The sequence below is a fragment of the Nymphaea colorata genome, chromosome 6, assembly GCF_008831285.2.
Source record: "Nymphaea colorata isolate Beijing-Zhang1983 chromosome 6, ASM883128v2, whole genome shotgun sequence".
NCBI classification, from domain to species: Eukaryota; Viridiplantae; Streptophyta; class Magnoliopsida; order Nymphaeales; family Nymphaeaceae; genus Nymphaea; species Nymphaea colorata.
This window is the reverse complement of record NC_045143.1, coordinates 23425383-23446533: the sequence shown is the minus strand read 5'-3', so window position 1 is coordinate 23446533 and position 21151 is coordinate 23425383. Positions and strand designations below refer to the sequence as shown.

The window sequence follows — 21151 nt, the reverse complement described above, 5'->3', positions numbered from 1 at the left end:
CTTTTATATTTGACCATCACTCGCTTTGCTGTAAACAAGCTTAGCCAATTCATGAAGAAACCTCAAAAAGTTCTTTGAGAAGCTGCTTTATGGTGATAAAATACTTGAAATCAGTCCCGCTCCCAGAAAGGGATTATGGTTAAAAAAAAGAAGAATGTTTGGACATAAAAGCATATAGTGATGCTGATTATAAAATGTCAGTAAATGACAAAAAATCTACTACAGGTTTTTGCGTTTTTATTGGCTGAAATCTTATTTCTTGAAGGAGCAGGAAATAGAATGTTGTAAGGTTTTTACGTTTTTATTGGCCGAAATCTTATTTCTTGGAGCAGGAAATAGAATATGGTTGCTAGTTCGAGTGTTGAGTCTGAATATAGGGCGATGACTCAAATGTCATAAGTCAAATCAATCATTATAAAATTGAGAATGTTAGTGAAGCTTCCTATAAAGATGTATTGTGATAACAGAGCTGCTACATACATTGCAAATAACCATGTTTTTCATAAAAAAACGAAACACATTGAAGTTGATTGCCATTTTGTTCGAGACTTTGATACAAAAATGAGTCATTATTCCTTTGAACATCAAAGGACATATTCCTTTGAACATCAAAGGACTGATATGTTTACTAAGACTTTTTTATTGGAGATTTCTTGAGAGAATATAACAAACTAAACATTATTGATATCTATGCTCCAACTTCAAGAAAAATGTTAAAGTTTTTTAAGAGTCAATTCTAGTCTTTTTAATATTAAAAAATAGACAAAGATCTACTTATTGTTTTTTTATATTTTAATGGACTGAAATTGTAAATATGTAGTCATACACCCTAATCTCTTTTAATATGAAACTAGGGTTACGTGAATGCATCTAAAAGTTTCCTCTCTCCCTCTCTCTCTCTCGTCCTTTTCTTCCTCCAATATTCAGCAATTCGTTTTTACAAAAGTCTGGTTTGTTACTGCTTTCAAAATTTGGAACTAGATTTTTTTGGGATTTCTAAAAGCTCATGTCTTCAGATTTAGGAGGAGTCCTTTAAATCTGTAGAAAGGGTACTGTACTTTATCAAGGTGATTCAAATCAACCATGTTTTGCTAGACATGGACAATAATCACCTTTCAAAGATATCTATTTTAAAAAATCTGTCCAGAGGCCATTCCTGCACCATGCTAAACTGACATTTCAAAGATATCAGAGATATTGAACTATGCTGCTCAATTCCAGGTAGTGCAGGTGTGCCAGGTGATGCCATTCAATGAAAGTGTTCAAATAGTACGGAATTGATACAGGGTAACAGATACAGGGTAACAGTTGTGAAGGAAGCTCGCTAACGGTACCATGTTATTCTGTGCCTTCCGGCAAAAATTCTCTGACAACGCCACAAGGAAATAGAAAAAGATTTGACGTAGCCAACTTATTTTAGTGCCTAAAATGGCGGACGTTGGTGAAGAGAAGGGACACACCATACTTGTTACAGCAATCAACGGCATCCTGGTCTTTAATGCTACCACCAGGTTCAGCAATGATTCCAATGCCACTCCTGCATGCTTCTTCCACAGCATCGTTCCAAGCTGTTGGGCAATCTCATGTAAGACAAGGAACAAAGAACGACCACTAAGTATACATGAAACTCTCTTACCAAATGGGAAAAATGCATCGCCAGCCAAAGCAGCACCCTTAACCTCTTCTCCTGCCTTCTTCATTGCTATCCTCAAGCTCTCCAGTCTATTGGGTTGCCCACTTCCCATTCCCAACATACGATTATCCTTGAATTAAACAAGAAGGTTATCTAAGTAAACATGTTTTTTCAGCGGATTATACTAGTGCAAATGGAGCAAGACAACAAGAAGCAGTATATAGTTCTAGCTAACCACCTTTGCTATCACAATAGCGTTGCTTTTAACATGCTTCACGCAGAGCCATGCAAACTCAGCATCGCGAAAAGTGCTCTCCTCAGGATTTTTTTCAGACATTACTTTAAACTCAATATCACTAGGCGTCAAATCGTCAGATTCCTGAACTAGCCATCCTCCACCAACTTGTCTAAAGGAAAGCTTTCCTTTTCCATTCTTGTTTGCCTGGAGGATTCTAAGATTCTTTGACTTTCCTTTGAGAACCTCAAGTCCACGCTCTGAATATTTGGGTGCAACCACAATCTCATAAAACATCCGTGTTTCACCATCTGTTGGGCTTCTAAATTCTCGGATTTCTCTTGCAAGATCCTGTAATGCACAGAAATACAAGTGTGTAATCCAAGCTCATCATAATAAGCAAATTCTGCATTGAACTAACCTCATCGACTTCCACATTGAAAGCCACTATGCCACCAAAAGCACTGACTGGGTCTGCTTTCACTGCTAGTCTGTAAGCTTCCAATATATCAGAGCGTGATGCTACACCACATGGATTTGTGTGTTTGACAACCACACAAGTTGGACTATTGAATTCACATACACAATTCCATGCAGCATCTGCATCTAAATAGTTGTTGTATGACATTTCCTGCACCCAAGCAATAGAACTCAATGGGAAACTACCAACCTATGCATGGACCAACTAGGACATATTTACGTTAGCACATAATTATAAGGGAAAAACAACGTCATGACAAGCTGTCAGAATATCTAACGTTTCCACATAAACAGCCGCTTTTTAGCAAAAAGTATATGCTAAGTTATGGGATAGCAACTCAAGTTTATAGTTAAACAGGGACATAGTACAAATGAAGTACTTTATGGTATCCGCTTCTAAAGTGCCTGTAAGATACATTATGCTGCTGGACATATGTCATAAATTGGTGTGTGACAGCTTTAACTTGGGAAGAGGGGAACTTCAAATATACGTGGCACCTATTGTTAGGCACCTAAATACTTTTATCAACGGGGCAATCTATGTCACGGGCCGACTCCTTCGGACCGTGCGGCGCGGCAAACTCTCGCCAGTAAGCCGCAAGCCTTCGCCTCGTTCAAGTGGGCGCAGATCACTTGAACGCTTTTTGAAAATAGAAGATACAAAATACACAAAGAGTGTAGAAAGAAAACTCGCAATATATTCACTTAGAAAGTTGAGTACATCACGAGGGAAAGCAAGTACGCTTTTACACTTTACTTACAAAGGATGGCCGAAGCCACTTACAGAATTCTCATGCCGACCATGCAAAACAAGGAATCCCAATATTACACTTGGGGCCGTTTTGGGAGGGTGCTCCGACACAGGTGAACACTAAAGCTTACACCAAGGCTCAACACAAACAAAAAAAGTACATTGCAAAGCAAAGGATTGTATAGACTCTAGACGCATGGGAACATGCTCCCCCCTTCAAATCAGGCACCGTCTTCGACGCTAGCAGCTTCATGGTAGACCCTGACTTCTTTTAGATGGCTTCGCTTCAAACGAAAGCCATACTCCATTGTTGGCTGGTCTTCATCTACCCACCTGACCAAGTATCGCTTCGGTTTGACACGGTAGTTGATTTTTGTGCCGAAGATCTGGTCCAACTGTCGGTCGGTGGTCCTCTTGGTCGAAGGAGCTCGTTGCAAGATTGGTTCTTGCCGCGGCTGGCTTCTCTCCGGGTCTTCAGCGTCGACATAGAAGGGCTGAAGGTTGCGGACGTGGAACACAGGATGAGCCTTGAAGTCTAGCGGGAGATCTAACTTGTATGCCAGCTTCCTCATCCTCTTGACCATAGTAAATGGCCCTTTATACTTTCTGATCCATGCTCGGCGTCGCCCACGAAAGATGCCCGCCCGGTCTGCGTAAAGCTTCACGAGAACTTGGTCGCCTGCTCAAAATTCCATCGACCCTCGTCTTCGATCTGCTAGTCTCTTCAATTTTATAGGGGCATGGCCCACTTTATGCCGAGGTGGCCGCCATCTAGGGAGCTTCGCAGGCGTTGTCCCAGCGAATTCCTCTAAGACAGGCGCAAGCACCTCTGGGACCAAACTAGGAGAGTTTTTAGACACTTCCCTGGTTGCCACCACCTCCATCCCGTCACCGTGCTTTGGGCTTTTGTTCAATTGGAGCGCAGATATCATCGCGGCCTTGCCCTTGCCTTTCCTCAGTGTTACCACTGGCACCATGCAGGGAGACTTCTCATCCATAATGCTGACACTATGCAAATGCAGCATCGGGACCATCTTTGCTGCACTAAGGACCATGCCGAGAATCATCTGGTAATCGTCCATCGTGACCACAGAGAAGTTGGCTTTCTCTGACCAACTCTCAACCTTCACAACCACATCTCGAGCTACTCAATGGATGGGTTTTGCCTCTGAGTTGACTGCCTTCATGCGCAACTCTTCCCTCTCAAGGGTGAGGCCTAATCTCCTCGCCTCCACAACTGAGACAAAATTGTGTGTGGCACCCGTATCTATCATAGTCATCGTAGGCTTTCCATTCACCAGAATCTTAATGTACATGAGTTCCTTGGAAGGAGTTGTTGTTACCTTGGCTTTCTCTAGTTGAGAAGCTGAAGTGCACCAATCCTCGATCCTTCTCCTTCTTCAGTCCCGCCTTCGGTAGCCCTCGCAGCATTGGCCTGTTCAGTAGGTCTCACCCGTTTTGGGCAGACACGCGTATAGTGCCTTCCTCCGCAGACCCAACAAGTCACTTCTCTTGGTGGCCCATTGTTGTCCTTACAAAAGAAGGGTTTTCTCTCGGCTGGCTTCTGAGACGACGATTCATTTCTGTTGTCTCGCCGTTCCTCCCTCATACCGCCGTGGTCAGACTCCTTCGTAGACTTGAAGGTATCTGTGTAGCTTCTGCGTTAGGTGTCGGCCAAGCGCTCGGCTGCCACATATGCCTGCTCTAAAGTCTCAGGATTCGATCTCTCCACGTCGGCTTGGAGCTCTATGATGAACCAATGAAGTTTGTCCTTTTCTAGCATCATAGGCACATCCAACATGACCTTTTGATAGGTTCAGATATAATCTCTCATGGCACCAGTCTCTTTCAGGTTTGCAACCAACCTATAGGCGTGCCTTTCAGCATTCACGGGCATGAAATTGATAGAAATCTAGCACCAATATCTGTAACCAGAAAACAGCACTCACACAGGAAGATAGAGATAGAGATAGAGAAAGAGAGAGAGAGAGGGAGAGAGAGGGAGAGAGAGAATGAAAACAAGAAGAAACTGAGGAGAAGCAGCCGTAGCCAAAATGGTTTGCACGACTTCTATTTATAATCTCATTTCCAGAATTCTAAGAGTCTCCAATCGTAGAATCCTAGGAGATTTCACAAGCTCCAAGGACATTAATTACATCATAGAAACCTAAGAGACTTCACATATTACAAGGATATTAACTACAACATAGAATCCTAGGAGACTTCTCATATAACAAGGATATTAACTACAACATAGAATCCTAGGAGACTCTTCACATGTTACAAGGACATTAAATATCTTAACACATTCTACAAGGAGGTGGAATCCTAAGAGACTCCTCTTCAACGTGCTGGTGAAGGATTTATATTTTAACACCCTCCCTCAAGTTGTGCATGGTTTTGCACCATGTACAACTTGCCTTTTAGAAACCAGAATCGTTCCTTTGTTAATCCTTTTGTAAATAAGTCTGCAACTTGTTCATCTGTACGAACATAAATAGGCTAAATCTCCTTGTCTTCCACCTTTTGTCTAACAAAGTGTTGATCAATCTCAATGTGCTTTGTTCGACCATGTTGTACGGGATTAAAGGCAATGTTAATAGCGCTTTGATTATCGCACATTAACATTGATGTTTTAATCTTTTCTCCAATGTCTTCTAGCAAATGTCTAACCCATGTAACTTCAGCAGTACCTGCAGCCATGCATCTGTATTCAGCTTCAGTGCTGGATCTTGCTACTGCCTTTTGCTTTCGACAACTCCAAGACACAAGATTACGTCCAATGAAAATACAAAAACCAGAAATGGACTTTCTTTGATCGGGATCTCCAGCCCAATCTGCATCTGTGAATGTCATAAGTTGATGTCCAGTAGTTATATTTTCACTCTTACCATAAACTAAGCCATCTCCTGCTGTCCCTTTAAGATATCTTAATATTCTTTTGACAGCATCCATGTGAGTATCTCTAGGTGCATGCATAAATTGAGATACTTGATTCACAGCATATATAATATCTGGTCTAGTAAATGTAAGATATTGAAGTGCCCCAACAATACTTCGATATTGCGTAGGATCTTCATATAACTCCCCATCTTGAGCACTTAGTCTTTGATTTAGAACACTAGGAGTTCCAACAGGCTTACAATCAGACATACCTGACTTTTTCAGCAGATCCAACGTGTATTTCTGTTGTGTCAATGTGAGGCGATTATTGTGCCTATCAATCTCCACTCCAAGAAAGAATCGTAAATCACCAAGCTCTTTCATTTTGAAGTTTTGCATCATCAAAACTTTAGCTTCTTCTATGTGTTTTTCTGAATTGCCTGTGATAACAATATCATCAACATATATAAGAAGTAAAGTAAATATGTTTTCCTTTCGATAAATGAAAAGAGAGTGATCTAGAGGACATCTCCGAAAACCACATTCTTGAATCTTGCAAGAGAAACTGTCAAACCACGAACGTGAGGCCTGTTTAAGTCCATAAATAGATTTTCTTAGTTTGCAAACCCATGCATGAGAGTCTCCTTTCGTGTATCCTGGAGGTTGTTCCATATATACTTCCTCCCTTAAATCACCATGAAGAAAAGCATTCTTCACGTCCATTTGATGTAGTCTCCATCCATATTCAACTGCCAATGATATAATCACGTGAATTGTTCCCATTTTGATCACAGGGCTGAATGTCTCATCATAATCTTCTCCATATTGTTGTGTAAACCCTTTTGCTACTAACCTTGCTTTGTGTCTTTCTATGCTGCCGTCAGGTTTGTATTTAATTTTGTATACCCATTTGGAGCCCACTACGTTCTTTTCGTGTGGCCTCGGAACGATCTCCCATGTTCCACATTCATGCAAGGCATCCATTTCTTCTTTCATAGCCTTTCTCCAATGATGTGATTTTGATGCTTGATCAAATGAAGTAGGTTCTTCCTCCTTGCCAACTTTTGTCATGAATAACTGAAAATCAAGTGATAAAGAATCATAGCTAACCCACCTGTGAATGGGATGACGAATGCGTTGGGATCTTCTAAGGTGGGGCATGTTGTCTTCTTCACTGTGAGCATCTCTGTCCCTTAGTCGTCGACTGTAGATAAGACCTGAATACCGATGTGCATCGTTGCTCTGTTCTTCATTATTGTTTTCGTGATGACTTGATGACTGTGTTGGATCTTCTTGATTTTCACTTTGAGCCATATCCGACGGTTGTATTGCTCTCTCTGAATCTTCACTTTGAGGCACATCATTTTCTATAACAGGATCTGCATTGAATAACTGTATACTGGTCCAGGGATCATAAGATTCAATGGTCATAGGCATTTCATTTGTATTATCAAAACTATGTTCATCAAAAATGACATTTCTTGAAGTTTTGATACGTTTAGTTGTTGGATCATAGCATCGAAAACCTTTATATTCATCAGCATATCCAACCAATCTACATTGAATAGCTTTGTCTTGAAACTTGTTCCTCAAGGCACCATCAACGTGAACATAGCATACACAACCAAAAACCTTCAAGTTTTTGTAATCAGGTTGTTTGCCTAAGAGTGTAAAATATGGCGATTTAGACATCAAGAGTGTCATAGGCAAACAATTTATTATGTATACAGCAGTATGGAAGGCTTCAGTCCACAAGGAAATGGGCACATTAGTATCATGCATCATGCTCATGGCGCTTTCAACTATATGTCGATGTTTCCGCTCAACTACACCATTTTGTTGTGGTGTGTAAGGGCAGGAAATTTGTCTAGTTATCCCTTTTTCACGTAGAAATTCAATAAAATCAAGCGAGGAATATTCTCCCCCTCCATCACATTGAAAATGCACCACATTGGATGAAAATTTAGTTTGAATCATGGCATAGAAGTTTCGAAATATGTGAGGTACTTCTGATTTGTGTTTCATGAAGTAAATCCAGGTGAAACGTGAGTAAGAGTCAATGAATAAGACATAATATCTTGACTCAGACATGGAATCAATAGGGGCTGGCCCCCATACATCAGAAAAAATAGTTTCAAAAGGTTTGGAAGCCCTTTGATTTATATTATGGAAAGGTAAAACATGACTCTTACAAAGTCCACAACTTGAACATTTTTTGACACTTGAAGTAAGAGGTAAACTTGATCTTGGAATGAGACTATCTGTGACAAGTTTTTCAATGAAATGTCGACCACAGTGTCCTAGCCGACTATGCCACAAATCAGACTCCAAAAATTGGTTAGGGCCCCTTACTTTTGATTGAAAATGGCAAGAACTTGGCACTGATGACGCATTATGAGAAAGAGAAAATGTCTTCAATCCTATATCAAAAGTGGATGAATCCTTGGGTAGACATTCCTTGAGGACGTACATATTCCCTTGACGCTCCCCTCTAGCGAACATTTTCTTCGTTTGGAGGTCCTTGACATAGACAGAAGAAGGTGTGAATTCAACAAAAGAGCTAGTATCATCAATGAGTTTAGAAATGGATATGATGTTCTTTTTGATATTGGGAGCAAGAACAACATTAGACAGTGATAGAGACGAGGATGACAATGGAATATGTGCATTTCCAATATGTGTAATATGATGAGATTTTCCATCACTTGTTATAATGCAACTTCTACCGTAATGAGGGATAAGTTAGTCAATTTACCTGCATTTCCTGTCACATGGGTAGCTGCACCTGAATCCAAGAACCATTCTCCCTGCTCATTTTGCTTTATAGTCATTTTTGAGAATGCGGTCATCAATAGCTGTTGCATATCTTCAGCGGTGGATTTAGAACTTTGTCCTCCTTGTTTATAATCATGACTTACCCCTTTGTTTTTATTTTGAGGATTAAACCAACATTGTGCCTTCATGTGTCATTTCTTGTTGCACTGAAAACAAATTGGTATTTTTCTTGAAGTATCCAAAGGAGACATATCTTGGTTATGTGGTGTTGGTAGAATGCCACGACCACCATGGTTGGAGTTCCCATGGCTCTTACCAAACTTTACATTCATAGCCAACACATTTTGGGAGTTCCCTTGATCAGTCCTTTCAATGACTCTTTTCATATTCATTTCATGTTGGAGAAGTTTACCTTGTAGTTCGTTGAAGGAAGGCAGAACAGGAAGGACCTCAAGAGCTGTAATAAAAGCATGATAATCATGCCCAAGTCCATTCAAGGTTTGCTGCACCTTTTCCTTATCAGAAATGTTATTCCCCGAGGCAGCAAGTTGGTCTGCGACGGCCTTAATACGCCCCAAATAATCCATGATAGACGTTGAACCTTTGCTCAAATTTTGAAATTCTTTCTTTAAGTACATAATTCGAGCTTCTGATATTTGGGAAAAGGTATCAACAAGGGTTTCCCATAATTCTTCTGCAGTACAATCATCAGAAACTGAAAGTAACACTTGTTGAGATAAAGTGGACAAAATATACGCAACCAGACTTTGATCACGTCTCATCCACATAGCATGTTCAGGATTGTTGTCTTCATGAACAGCAATAACTTCTCCTGCCTCATTTTTTATTTCCTGTAAGACGGATATTGGTGGAGCCTTTGTTGAACCATCGAGATGTCCAAAGAGGCCTTGACTTCTTATGAAAGGCATGATTTGCCTTTTCCAGATCAGATAATTCTCATGGTTGAGTTTTTCGGTAATAAGGTGAGGAAGAAAACTTGAGGACATGCTAGAATGCGAAAGGTTTTCCATGACAGCAAAAAGGAATGGTATATAGGTAGAAGATGAGAGGGAAAGAAGACACGATATAACAAGATGTGTCCTTGGGTAAGCAAGAAGAAAAAGGAACAAGAATTGCGCAAGAGAAAAGTAAATTCAGGATAGAGACAAGATGAGAAAAGAGTTCTAACCAGATCAGACCTGTTTGGGCATTTCGTTTGGTAGAGATAACGTAACCTGGCGCTCTGATACCATGATAGAAATCTAGCACCAATATCTGTAACCAGAAAACAGCACTCACACAGGAAGATAGAGATAGAGATAGAGAAAGAGAGAGAGAGAGAGAGAGAGAGGGAGAGAGAGAATGAAAACAAGAAGAAACTGAGGAGAAGAAGCCGTAGCCAAAATGGTTTGCACGGCTTCTATTTATAATCTCATTTCCAGAATTCTAAGAGTCTCCAATCGTAGAATCCTAGGAGATTTCACAAGCTCCAAGGACATTAATTACATCATAGAAACCTAAGAGACTTCACATATTACAAGGATATTAACTACAACATAGAATCCTAGGAGACTTCCCATATAACAAGGATATTAACTACAACATAAAATCCTAGGAGACTCTTCACATGATTCTACAAGGAGGTGGAATCCTAAGAGACTCCTCTTCAACGTGCTGGTGAAGGATTTATATTTTAACAGAAATAACCCTTTAACTGTTCGCAGAAGTCGTCGAAGGTACGAATCGTGCAGGTTCTCAATGTCTAACATTTTTCGCCTCCACCAAGCCACAGCATCTCCCTCTAACAATATTGCCGCGGTCTTGATCTTCAAGTCCTCTTCTACAGGTAGTAGTCGACTTGGAACAAAAAATTGTCGATCGCCCTCGCATCCCGGCTACCACTGTACTTCGCCGGACGTTGAACGTCAACCCTACTGGTCCTCCCTTGGCTACTACTGGCAGAATCAGTACGTAGCAGTCTCTGGTTTGAAGCACGAAGTCCAGCGACTTCGTCCTGCAGGGTCTTCACCAAGTCAGAGAGTGATCGGTTCATGGCCACTGACTCGGCCATCTGTTCCCGCATCAACTTCATCTCCTCCTTGAATCCCTCAAAGGTCTCGACAGCAAAGCCAAGGGCTTCCTTGTGGGTCGCCACATCTGCGACCAACCGATTCACCGTCTCCTCCAGGTCTCCCTGGTCATGGGCCGGGCTCGCCTCCTCTGGGCGGGCCGACTCCTTGCCTTTGGCACCTCACAGATTGTATTGTGATGCCATGACGTCCTCCTCAACAGCAACAAGCCGGCGTGATGCTCTGCACCGACTCTCCGATCGCTTCTCCAGATTGATCAGAATCTAGGCTCTGATACCAGCTGTCACGGGCCGACGACTCCTTCGGACCGTGCGGTGCGGTAAACTCTCGCCAGTAAGCCGCAAGCCTTCGCCTCGTTCAAGTGTGCACAGATCACTTGAACGCTTTTTGAAAATAAAAGACACGAAATACACAAAGAGTGTGGAAAGAAAACTCGCAATATATTGACTTAGAAAGTTGAGTACATCACGAGGGAAAGCAAGTAAGCTTTTACACTTTACTTACAAAGGATGGCCGAAGCCGCTTACAGAATTCCCATGCCGACCATCCAAAACAAGGAATCCTAATATTACACTTGGGGCCGTTTTGGGAGGGTGCTCCGACACAGGTGAACACTAAAGCTTACACCAAGACTCAACATAAACAAACAAAGTACATTGCAAAGCAAATGACTGTACAGACTCTAGACGCAGGGGAACAATCTACAGGATTGTTCTAATTGCATGATCTCATGTATCAATCAGGTTGGTGCTCACAACTTACCATTTACCAAAATCATGACTACTGTAACATAATAAGGAATAGCTAGACTTTTGCAACCATACAACCTTACTAATTTCACGACACACATAAAAGTTAGAGACCCAGGGAGTATGACTTGTTATCGCAAACAAGAAGATAAGTCAGATTTATACATTTTTGAGCTATCATCTATCGGTTGGCAAAATACAAACAAGTGCCGACTAACCTTTCCATGATGCTGTATAGCACTAGCAATGCCACCTGCATTAACTTCTGAAAGGCTTTTGTCAGCATAAAATGCAGCTTTCTGATGAGGATTTTCACCGTATCTAAGAGAGGATTTCTGGGAGAGTGAGAGAGTCATGTTTGGAGGGAATTTGCCTGGCAAATTCAAGTGGCACTGAGCTATCCTGCATAAATAGCAAAAAGAAAGTGTTCTCCAAAATCAGTAGACTATAATAATTATTACCTCCTGCAGTTTGCTTCCATAACCATTCCGAGACTGCTGAATCATAGGAAGCAACATGCTGAAATGCCTTCCATGCAAGTTCTCTGCGGAACTGTTCACCATCACTACCTTCTTGCAAATATTCCAGCAAAGCTGGATAATCTTTGGAGTCAACAACAACAAGAACATCCTTGTGATTCTGCAAAACAAGGCATGTTCAGAAACCACTAAGAAACATTATATCTTATTCTACTATTTATTCAGAAAAAAGTAACACCTTTGCAGCAGCTCTAATCATTGCAGGACCACCAATATCAATATTCTCGATTCCATCCTCAAAAGTGACCCCACTGCCAGCAGAAACTCGATCATAGAAAGGATATAGATTCACAATCACGACATCAAAAGTTCCTGGCATTTTGACACCCACATCAGTGAAGTCTCGTAAAGGTGACTACCTTGTTACCCTCTTCAGGAAAAAAGTTCATTCTGCATACCGATTTCATGCTGAGCCAGAGCTTCCATGTGGTGAATCTGGTCTCTTTTTGCAAGAATTCCTCCATGTATGATGGGGTGAAGAGTTTTTACGCGGCCATCAAGCTACAGAATGAAAAAACATTCCCCAAATTAGAGATCAGCAGTCCAGGTCATCCATTGTCAACAGAAAAAATATTCATCACCAAACTTAATAGATTTAAAGTTTAAACATCTTGCTGTACCAGTTGGAGGAAAAATAAATCAGGACATTTTACCATTTCGGGAAAATTGGTGATTTCTTCTACATTAATGACAGAAATCCCAGCTTCTTTTAGAGTAGCTGCAGTCCCTCCAGTTGAAACAATTGAATACCTAAAATTTAAGCATGCAAAACTAGGATGATAAACACAGATGAGAAATCCATAAAATCAAAGTAAAATTAAAGATCATGAGATCATGCAGGTGCAATGATTTGAAGATACGTTTAAAATATATGTGACAAGGAATTGCTGCTCCACACGTTCTCCTCTCTGCCTGTCTATCATGCACTAGTTTATCCAGCAGTAAATTATGAATTGTAGAAACTAAATGCCCACTGTCACATGGAACCATCAGATAGACAATTGTACAGGCTACAGAGTTGAAAAAACCGACACATACTGATCCTTAGTCTCCCATAAGTGTGCAAAATATGCATTTTTCTTCCATTTTTTTGGGCCTCCTAGAAAACCATAACAGTAAAAGAAATGGAAAGGCAGGTCAGTATGGATGACATATATGCTCCTTTTCTATTTCAATATTATGTACTAGAGAGACAGGCTGCGTGAAGGATCAAAGATTGCATACATAGAATGGTGTTATTACCCAACATCATCAGGAGTACAAACCCATTGAGGCAAAATAAAGTGGCTGCTTCCTGGTTGCAACTCCTAATTCAGTACATAACAAGGCCTTGCCAGGAAAAGACTGGATAATTTATCAAAGCAGCAAGCCTGATCAAGCAAAATTGTAACCAACGACAATAATTGGATTTCTAGAATTACTTGTTTTATGGATAAATATATCATTAATGTGGGGAATCTATCTCCATCATGTTTAAAGATGCAAGCCAAAGTGAAGATCAGGTCATGAAGACGCCTACTGTACATATATAAACCTCCATTCAGATGACATGGATAATATGAAGCTTTGAGAAAAGAAACTCACATTATGCATATCTGTAACATATTTATCTGACGACTTCCTATTCAAATTGTTGAGAATTACTGACTAAGTTAACACCGGAACATCTTTACTATGATGAATGGCCCTTGAGTAGTAATAAGCCTGATCACATGGGATTTCAGCAGTACCAACAAAAGTCCAAGGAGCTGTTTGCTAGACACCAAAACCACTTTTTTTAAGAAAAACCAAGTTTTTTGTCTGATTTACTGATATAAAACTAGGTTGTCCCTACAAAACTAGGTTCTTATGGAGGTGGTGACACGATGAACCCCTCACAGCTATGTCACATGGGCATGGGTGTGAGTTCGGGTACAGCCACAGGTGCTGGTTTGGGCACAGGTGCAGACCAAGTTCAAAGACCACAGGTACAGGGGTACAACCATACATGTATTTTTATGTGTATATTTATATGTATGATAGTAAGACTTTGGCTAAATAAACACGTAAATTCATTGCTTACATTCATAAAAATATATTACAGGACAAAAAAAATACTAAAATATATACAAAAGGTACAAAAGATACTAAAATATAAGCAACAAACAAACAAACTAAGGCTGCCGTGTCCAAGCCCACACCCGTGTCAAGTTGTCAACCCTTTACGACATGGATACTTGGCCCTTTTAGCTGTACCCATGTTTTATAGCCTCACAGTGATGATGTGCATCCTCACCACAGTTGGTGGGGATAAAGCAGTTTTTGACCAGTTCCAGCTGGAGGCTAGTGGGACATCGTAAGAATGGCACCACTTCAGCAACACGACTGAGTCACCATTTTCTGGGCAACCTCTGATAAAAAATGGCAAAAAATATAAAACAAAACGAGCTTTTTTTTCACCTCAGACTACTTTCCTAGCCACCTAGGTGCAGGGAAATTGGATGGCCAGGATCACCTTATGGGGCAGTCCTAGCCAAACCATGTGCCAGTCAGTGAGAAGCCAAGAATTTGTTTGAGATTATTTTCTGTTCAGTTCTTCCATTTTTTTTAAACCAAAACTCCATTAATGAATTCCATGATTGACAAACAGAGCCAAAAACCAGGTTTCTGGCAAGCCCGGTTTACCAAAAATCTGGTTTAAGGCAAAACTTGGTTTCAATTGAAGCCATGTTTCGACCGATTGTCATTCCAGCATAGAGCTTTTAACCACACACTAGTTGCCATGCAGAAAACTATTCCAAATACAGTAAAATACATATCTTGTTGCACATAAGAAAATAGAAAAGCAAACAATAAAAGCATTCTTTCGCAAGATACGAGCAATCCAATGAGATAAGGAATAATAGAATAAGATATACTGGGGAAATTCAAGAAGTGAAGAAGCCACTCATACCCCAAGTCACGAAGTCCTTTGCCTACAAAAACAAGGTCCCGCTTATCTGACAACGATATAAGTGCCTGTTTGCTACCTATAAATGCATACAGGAAAAATTAGCACATATTCTTAGCAGAAGCGTGGACCAATGGCCGGTCAAAGCACATCTAGCAGCTTTTAAAGTTCACGGAGGTACAAAACAAAAACTCAAACTCAACAAGCATCCACCCCATCTCCACAACCATAGGCTCTTAAACAAGCGAGGGCTTTGGGTGAACTTTGCAGCGGATGGCAGAAATCATGAACTTGTACAAACAAATGGACATAAACGATCAAACATATAAAAAAACAACTTCAATCGAGCACAAGCTAATCCAGCAAAACTGGTACTCAATAAACAAAAATTGCCATAGAAAGTAAAACTAGGCCTGCATTTGAATCAAATCCAACTTGGAACAAGCACGATATAAAGTCAGTAACTAACAACCGCTACAGAAACCAGTGCATGTATATCTGTTCATCAAAACACATCCACATATTGAAGGAACAAAAACGGGGCCATGCAATGTGCAATAGAGAAAAAAAAAAGGCGAAAATCGAACTTTTAGTAACAAAAAAAGGGAGCCAACTAGGTACCGGGATTACGAGAGCCTGGCTGAGCAGATGATGAGCTCTTTAGCACCGATGCTGTCCCCACATCAGCCATGGATCTCACCGACCCCTCGAAGTTGCGCAAACGGAGGGAGACCGACTGCGGGCAGAGCCAACGGGGGATGTATTTCTTGTGCAGAGAGGAAGAGTGATCAAGTTGCAACAGCCGATTGCTCACGTGCACTCCACTGACGCCGCTGCTACTGCAAGCTGTCACTCCCAAAAGCATGGTGCCGCCGACGCAACACCTGAGACGCACTACAGCTACTCAGGCTTTGGGTTGTGGGGGTGGTGGTGGTGTGGGGGGTGGTGTTGGCAGCGGCGGGCGGGGAGAGAGAGAGAAAAAACCTTAGTCGTGGAAGCAGGCAGCCGGAGAGACGGAGCTGAGTCGCGGCCGCCTGAGGCCAGCCGGATGTTCAAACGGAGGCTAGAAGCTCTAGCCCAAGAGAGGCCGCCCAATACCCCCCAAATATTTTATAAAAAAAAATCACCTCGCACCACCTGGTGTCTGGCACAATACCACTTTTTGGTGGGGGACCGACGCCACGGGCCGTCCAGAAATAGTAAAAAAAGGCATCTTTTCATCATCCAAGGGATACCAATCTGGCCGTTGAATCCGCTGTCTTGATCAGCCTGCAATTTGCAGCAAAGATTATCTTTTTTACGGAAAAAATATACAACAATGTGCTCAAACATAAATGTAAATGATTTCTTTTCATAAAGCTCAAAACACTTTCATAAGGTTAGCATTTCTAACAGTTAACTAGGCAGCTATCCGGAAACTGGAAAGGAAGGAAGAATAGCGAGTAGAACAATCAATTACCTGGCTAAAAGGTAACGATGTTGTTCTCCGGTAAACAAGATAAGATCAATGCAATTTAAATTACACGAAGTAGGATGTTTGGTTTAGTTCTAAACTTACAAACAGTAATTGATTGGATAAAAGAAGTGGCGTACCCTAAATTCTATTTCTTCTGCCAATATTAAAGTTCAATTGAGATGAAATTTCGACTTTGTTGAACTTCAGCCACTTAAACGAGATGGATGAGAGTTGCTTGAGCTTCACTCTTGATGCATATATGATCATAAATTTTTCCTTTAGTTTATTGGCGATTCCAAAAGATAAACCACTAGAACTAGTTTCTTCATCTTCTTGCAACCCCAGCTGCTATGAGCAAGATGTACGGATCAAGCAAAATAATACAATGTTTTGAGAACCTTCACGCTTAAAGAGGATAGCTTAGCTTCCCAAAGAAAGAGAATGTGCATATGTGTGACATTGATACAAAAACTGTATAACATTTTTTAGAATAAAAGGTTGATAATTTTTTTTTCACAAGTTTGCAAATATATATATGAATGCAAATCTTTCATCAAATACACCTCGTACCCATTTAATAATAACAAGATCAGCTAGGGTAAATATAATCTCGCTGGGTCATTATCAGATCCCATTTGGATATCAAACCAGGATTTAGATTCACTTATGAAAATGCATACTAAGACAAAATCCATTCAGCAATCGAGTCGAAACTTCCTTATCATATCCAACCAGCCAAAATGTAGACTAGATAATCTTTCCAGTGGCAAATTAGATAAGTCTTCATGAAAATATGTTGGCAAATTCTCAGATCCCATTTATATCTACCAATTCTATTGGTGTAAATTAAGTAGACAAATGAATATGCGACATAGTTCATTTTGTGGTGGAGATCAACCAGCAACAATATGCCCGTTTCCGAGAAGTTTCCATTTTATTTCTATCCTTTCTCCAAATGTTTTTTTTCTTGCTTTCTTCTGTATTTGGTTTTGTATTGCATGTGTTAGTTAAACACATTTTATTTTAATTTTTAAGAATTTGCTTTTACTTGTTAAGAGAGTACCTAGTCTAACCTATCTAGAGGCATGACCAAACCTACGTTCTGTTTGGACTGGGCATTTGTCTAGAACAGTGACTAAAATTTTAGTTCAATTAGACCAATATCTTTAGAATTATTAGCTATGTAGTAGAACCTATTCCAAACACTACGAAGTCAATCTGCATTGAGACGAAACAAGAACTATGCTTGACAAACTTATTTACCAGCGTCGAAAGTTTCTTTTTCTTGTTTTATCGATATTATTTTTTATACTTTCTATCATTCTGTTATGCAACTTTTTGCCGAATAGGCTCTGAATAGAATGTATTTTTATGTTCGGTTGGATAGTTTTTAGGTTGTCCATTGTTGGGTGTTCATTGCATGTACCAAACAATGCACATCTCCTTAACCATGGTCAATAATGTCACTCTAAATGTTGACATGTTTCACATGAACTTGGAAATGAATGCATGTCTATGTGGACGTTTTGTCATATGCGTTTGGTACTTTGGAACCTAGAGCGATGGGGCACATATAGTTGGCAAGTTAAAGTTTCATTTCATAAATGAGAACATTTTGATTAAGGGTGGGCATCGGGCCGAGCTGCCGCCGGGCCGGGAAAAACCTGGCCCGGGCCCGATACGCCGGCCCGGGTCAGCCTGGCTCGGCCTGTTTAGCCCGTTAAGAATAAAAAAATATTTATTTTTATTTTTTTTGTTTTAATAATATATATTTATGGGCCGGGCCAGGCCGAGACCCGGGCTATCGGGCCCGGGCTGGGCTCACCGGCCCAGCCCGGCCCGATGCCCACCCCAAATTTTGATCCAGGTGCCCATGAGCTTTATATATGGTGAATATCCATCAGATGTCTCCTCATAAAGGCCCTTCTCAAGATCCTGTCACATGGTGGCAAAACCTTGGTTGTTATTTGCTTATCTCTTTAAATTAGATTGATATGGTAAAAGTGCAAGTGGAGGATACCAATCATATGCTAGAGATGCAGGCAACTGCCAAAATGACGGCACAAAATTGCATGGTCAACAAATTAGAGAAGGCAGAATCACTAACAATATGTTTATGGTAGACTTTCTCTGTTAATGGGAATGAAGAAGGCTGAGGATGTAGAGGGGTAGGTGCATAATGTAGAGAGGATCTTCCAAATATTGCAGGTGCCTCTAACCATTAGAATATCAATTTTGTCACTCACAATTTCAAATAGTAAAAAGGATTCATTGGTCACCACTCAAAGAATTCATGAAAGAGTATTTCCCTCATCCACTATTAAAAGTGTCCAGAGTTAATGAATCTAAAGCAAGGAGCCGTGTCTTGATTGATAGACACACAAGTGCTTATTGGGAGTAAAGACTGTTTGCCCATTTATCAATGTGAATGAAGTGAATGTGTATGAATTTGATGTGCCCGTTGAGCATTCTCTATATATCGTGGAATATGTTAAACAATACCAAGACAAGTTATGTGACTGCATGCATGTATAATAATATTATAGTGGTTACGTTCTTTGTATATTATACTCCAGATTTAAGCTCTTACCTAAAATGATTATAGATTTATCTGGGTTTTTGTCATATTCTGAAAGCTAAACCTTCTATTGTTTATATTTTTTAGGTTTTTGGTGGACTTGAGGTAGTAGGTTGATAAGATGGCTCCGCTCACATTCTACTAAGGAGATTTTGGGTCTATAGTCGTACCAACACATCATTTTTTGATTTCATTGACGTTTTATTTTTGTTAGACATCGATGCCTTGGTTTTAGAAGCATTTTTGTCATGTGTGTCATTGATAAATGTGAAGTCATTTTGTATGAACTGATTTTGTCACATAATTGAATGTTTTGACTCATTGCCATTTTGATTTGCATAGCTCTATTTCAATTATTGTGTCGTCGCATTTCAACGTTTTGTATAAAAAAAATGGGGGTTAAAAAGGTCGGGGTGTGACAGTTATCACTAAACAAAGAAATTTTATGATGTGAGGGAGAAACGAAGTGGCACATATAAATGCTTAATGATACTAATATGCTATAATTGACTTAGCAGAATAAAGCATTATTATCTTTCAAGTTCATCAAAGTATGCTACCTGCAATTAATTGAAAAGAGAAGTAGACTTGAAGTTCATTCATAAAGTGTAAAAAGCTTTGAGTAACTATGAGGAGCCTAACTGCTCTTCCCATAATTTTAGTTGAGAAGAGAGAGACAAAGAGAGAGAGAGATTTGTTTCTGAATTTGCCTTGTTGTCGGCTTCTTACCCATCATTTGGAATGATCGGAAACCATAATATACAATGGTTTGTCAATTGCCATGGCTGGCTTAAATGTCAAATATGAGGGCAGTTCCAAACTTCAAATTTCGTCTGCACCACCCTCTAACAATCTTAATCCTTTTTGCACATGGAGTGAATGTAAATCAGTTCATATGTCCAAGGGTGGTTTCTTCGTGTTGAAACAACATCCGAGTTTTGCTATATAGTCAAGGATGTTGTCAGATCTCTTAACATTTTTGAGATGTTTTCGAACCTCTAAAAACTATATTAGTCAACTACATTGAAAAAGGTACCGAGTACACTTAACACCAATCCAATAGCTAAGCAACCAACAAATGTTTTTGCACCCTAAATATAAGTGACCACTCATATTTTTACTGGTCTATCTTTTTTTTATAACAATGTTGTCTGAAATGAATAGTAGGATGTTGTCTGAAATGAATAGTAGGAGTATTTCATCTTATCACCCCCCATATGAGAGCGGAAACACCCCTCCTTTCCTAACCATCCAAGGTCCAAAGCTTGAAACTTATACTACACTTCAGCTTATGTATCACCTTTTCTCCATTGACAAAAGAAATTTTTGCCACTCAAACCAAGGACTCAAACCAAGGACCAGCCACCTACTGGCTACTGACTGACCTGCGCTAGTTGCGATGCAGTCGGGGCTTCTATGACAATGTCAAATGCTTTGGCATCGAGTAATCAACATGGATACATTTTCCATTGGAACAACGAATCCCAGCTCGAAAATTTGGGTACTTTGTTATTTCTTACGCTAGTTGAGGGATAGTAATGAAGAATTAATAGGGTTTCCCACTCATGTAAAATCAATGCTTAAAAACTGGCCTGCTCAACTGAAGGACGTGGCCATCATCCTAACACAAAATAGTAAAATGAATTTACATAACTTCATGGATGACCAGGCCAAGCTATCTGAGTTTAGACCAAGTCAGCCGAGTCCAGGTCGTTGAAAGGAATATTTATACGACGGTAGATTGGAAATCCGATAATTATCACCAGTTGATTTCTACCCATTGTTAAATATTATGGACCTTCATGTAACTTTTGTAAATTAATCGGTGATACTTTGACAAGGAGTCTAGTCAAAGTCATTAGGTTTTCAAGCCCTATTAACAGTAGACAGCTCAGCACTAAATCCTTTGTTTTCATTATTGATAACTGGAACATTAATAGCTAGAGAGCATTAGAATGAATGATCTGAAGTTTTGCAAGTGACGTCTACCCCCCCTTGCCCATAAATACGTACTTTGTTAGGAGAGCAACTTCCGGTAATGATCATCTATAGA

The 21151-nt window shown here is 40.2% G+C and overlaps 1 protein-coding gene across 1 annotated transcript; it reads right to left on the bottom strand.

The window, feature by feature from the left end:
- Nucleotides 1-1215: 1215 nt before the first annotated feature.
- On the bottom strand, nt 1216-16206 carry LOC116256187 (uncharacterized). The gene is made up of 12 exons (XM_031632457.2): nt 16049-16206; nt 15686-15948; nt 15068-15143; nt 12789-12885; nt 12534-12636; nt 12314-12447; nt 12058-12235; nt 11815-11969; nt 2290-2499; nt 1872-2219; nt 1637-1763; nt 1216-1568 (listed from the first exon to the last, which is right to left on the bottom strand). The coding sequence occupies exons 2-12, from the start codon at nt 15927-15929 to the stop codon at nt 1417-1419; spliced, it is 1824 nt and encodes a 607-aa protein (XP_031488317.1). The 5' UTR covers nt 15930-15948; nt 16049-16206; the 3' UTR covers nt 1216-1416.
- Nucleotides 16207-21151: the final 4945 nt, after the last annotated feature.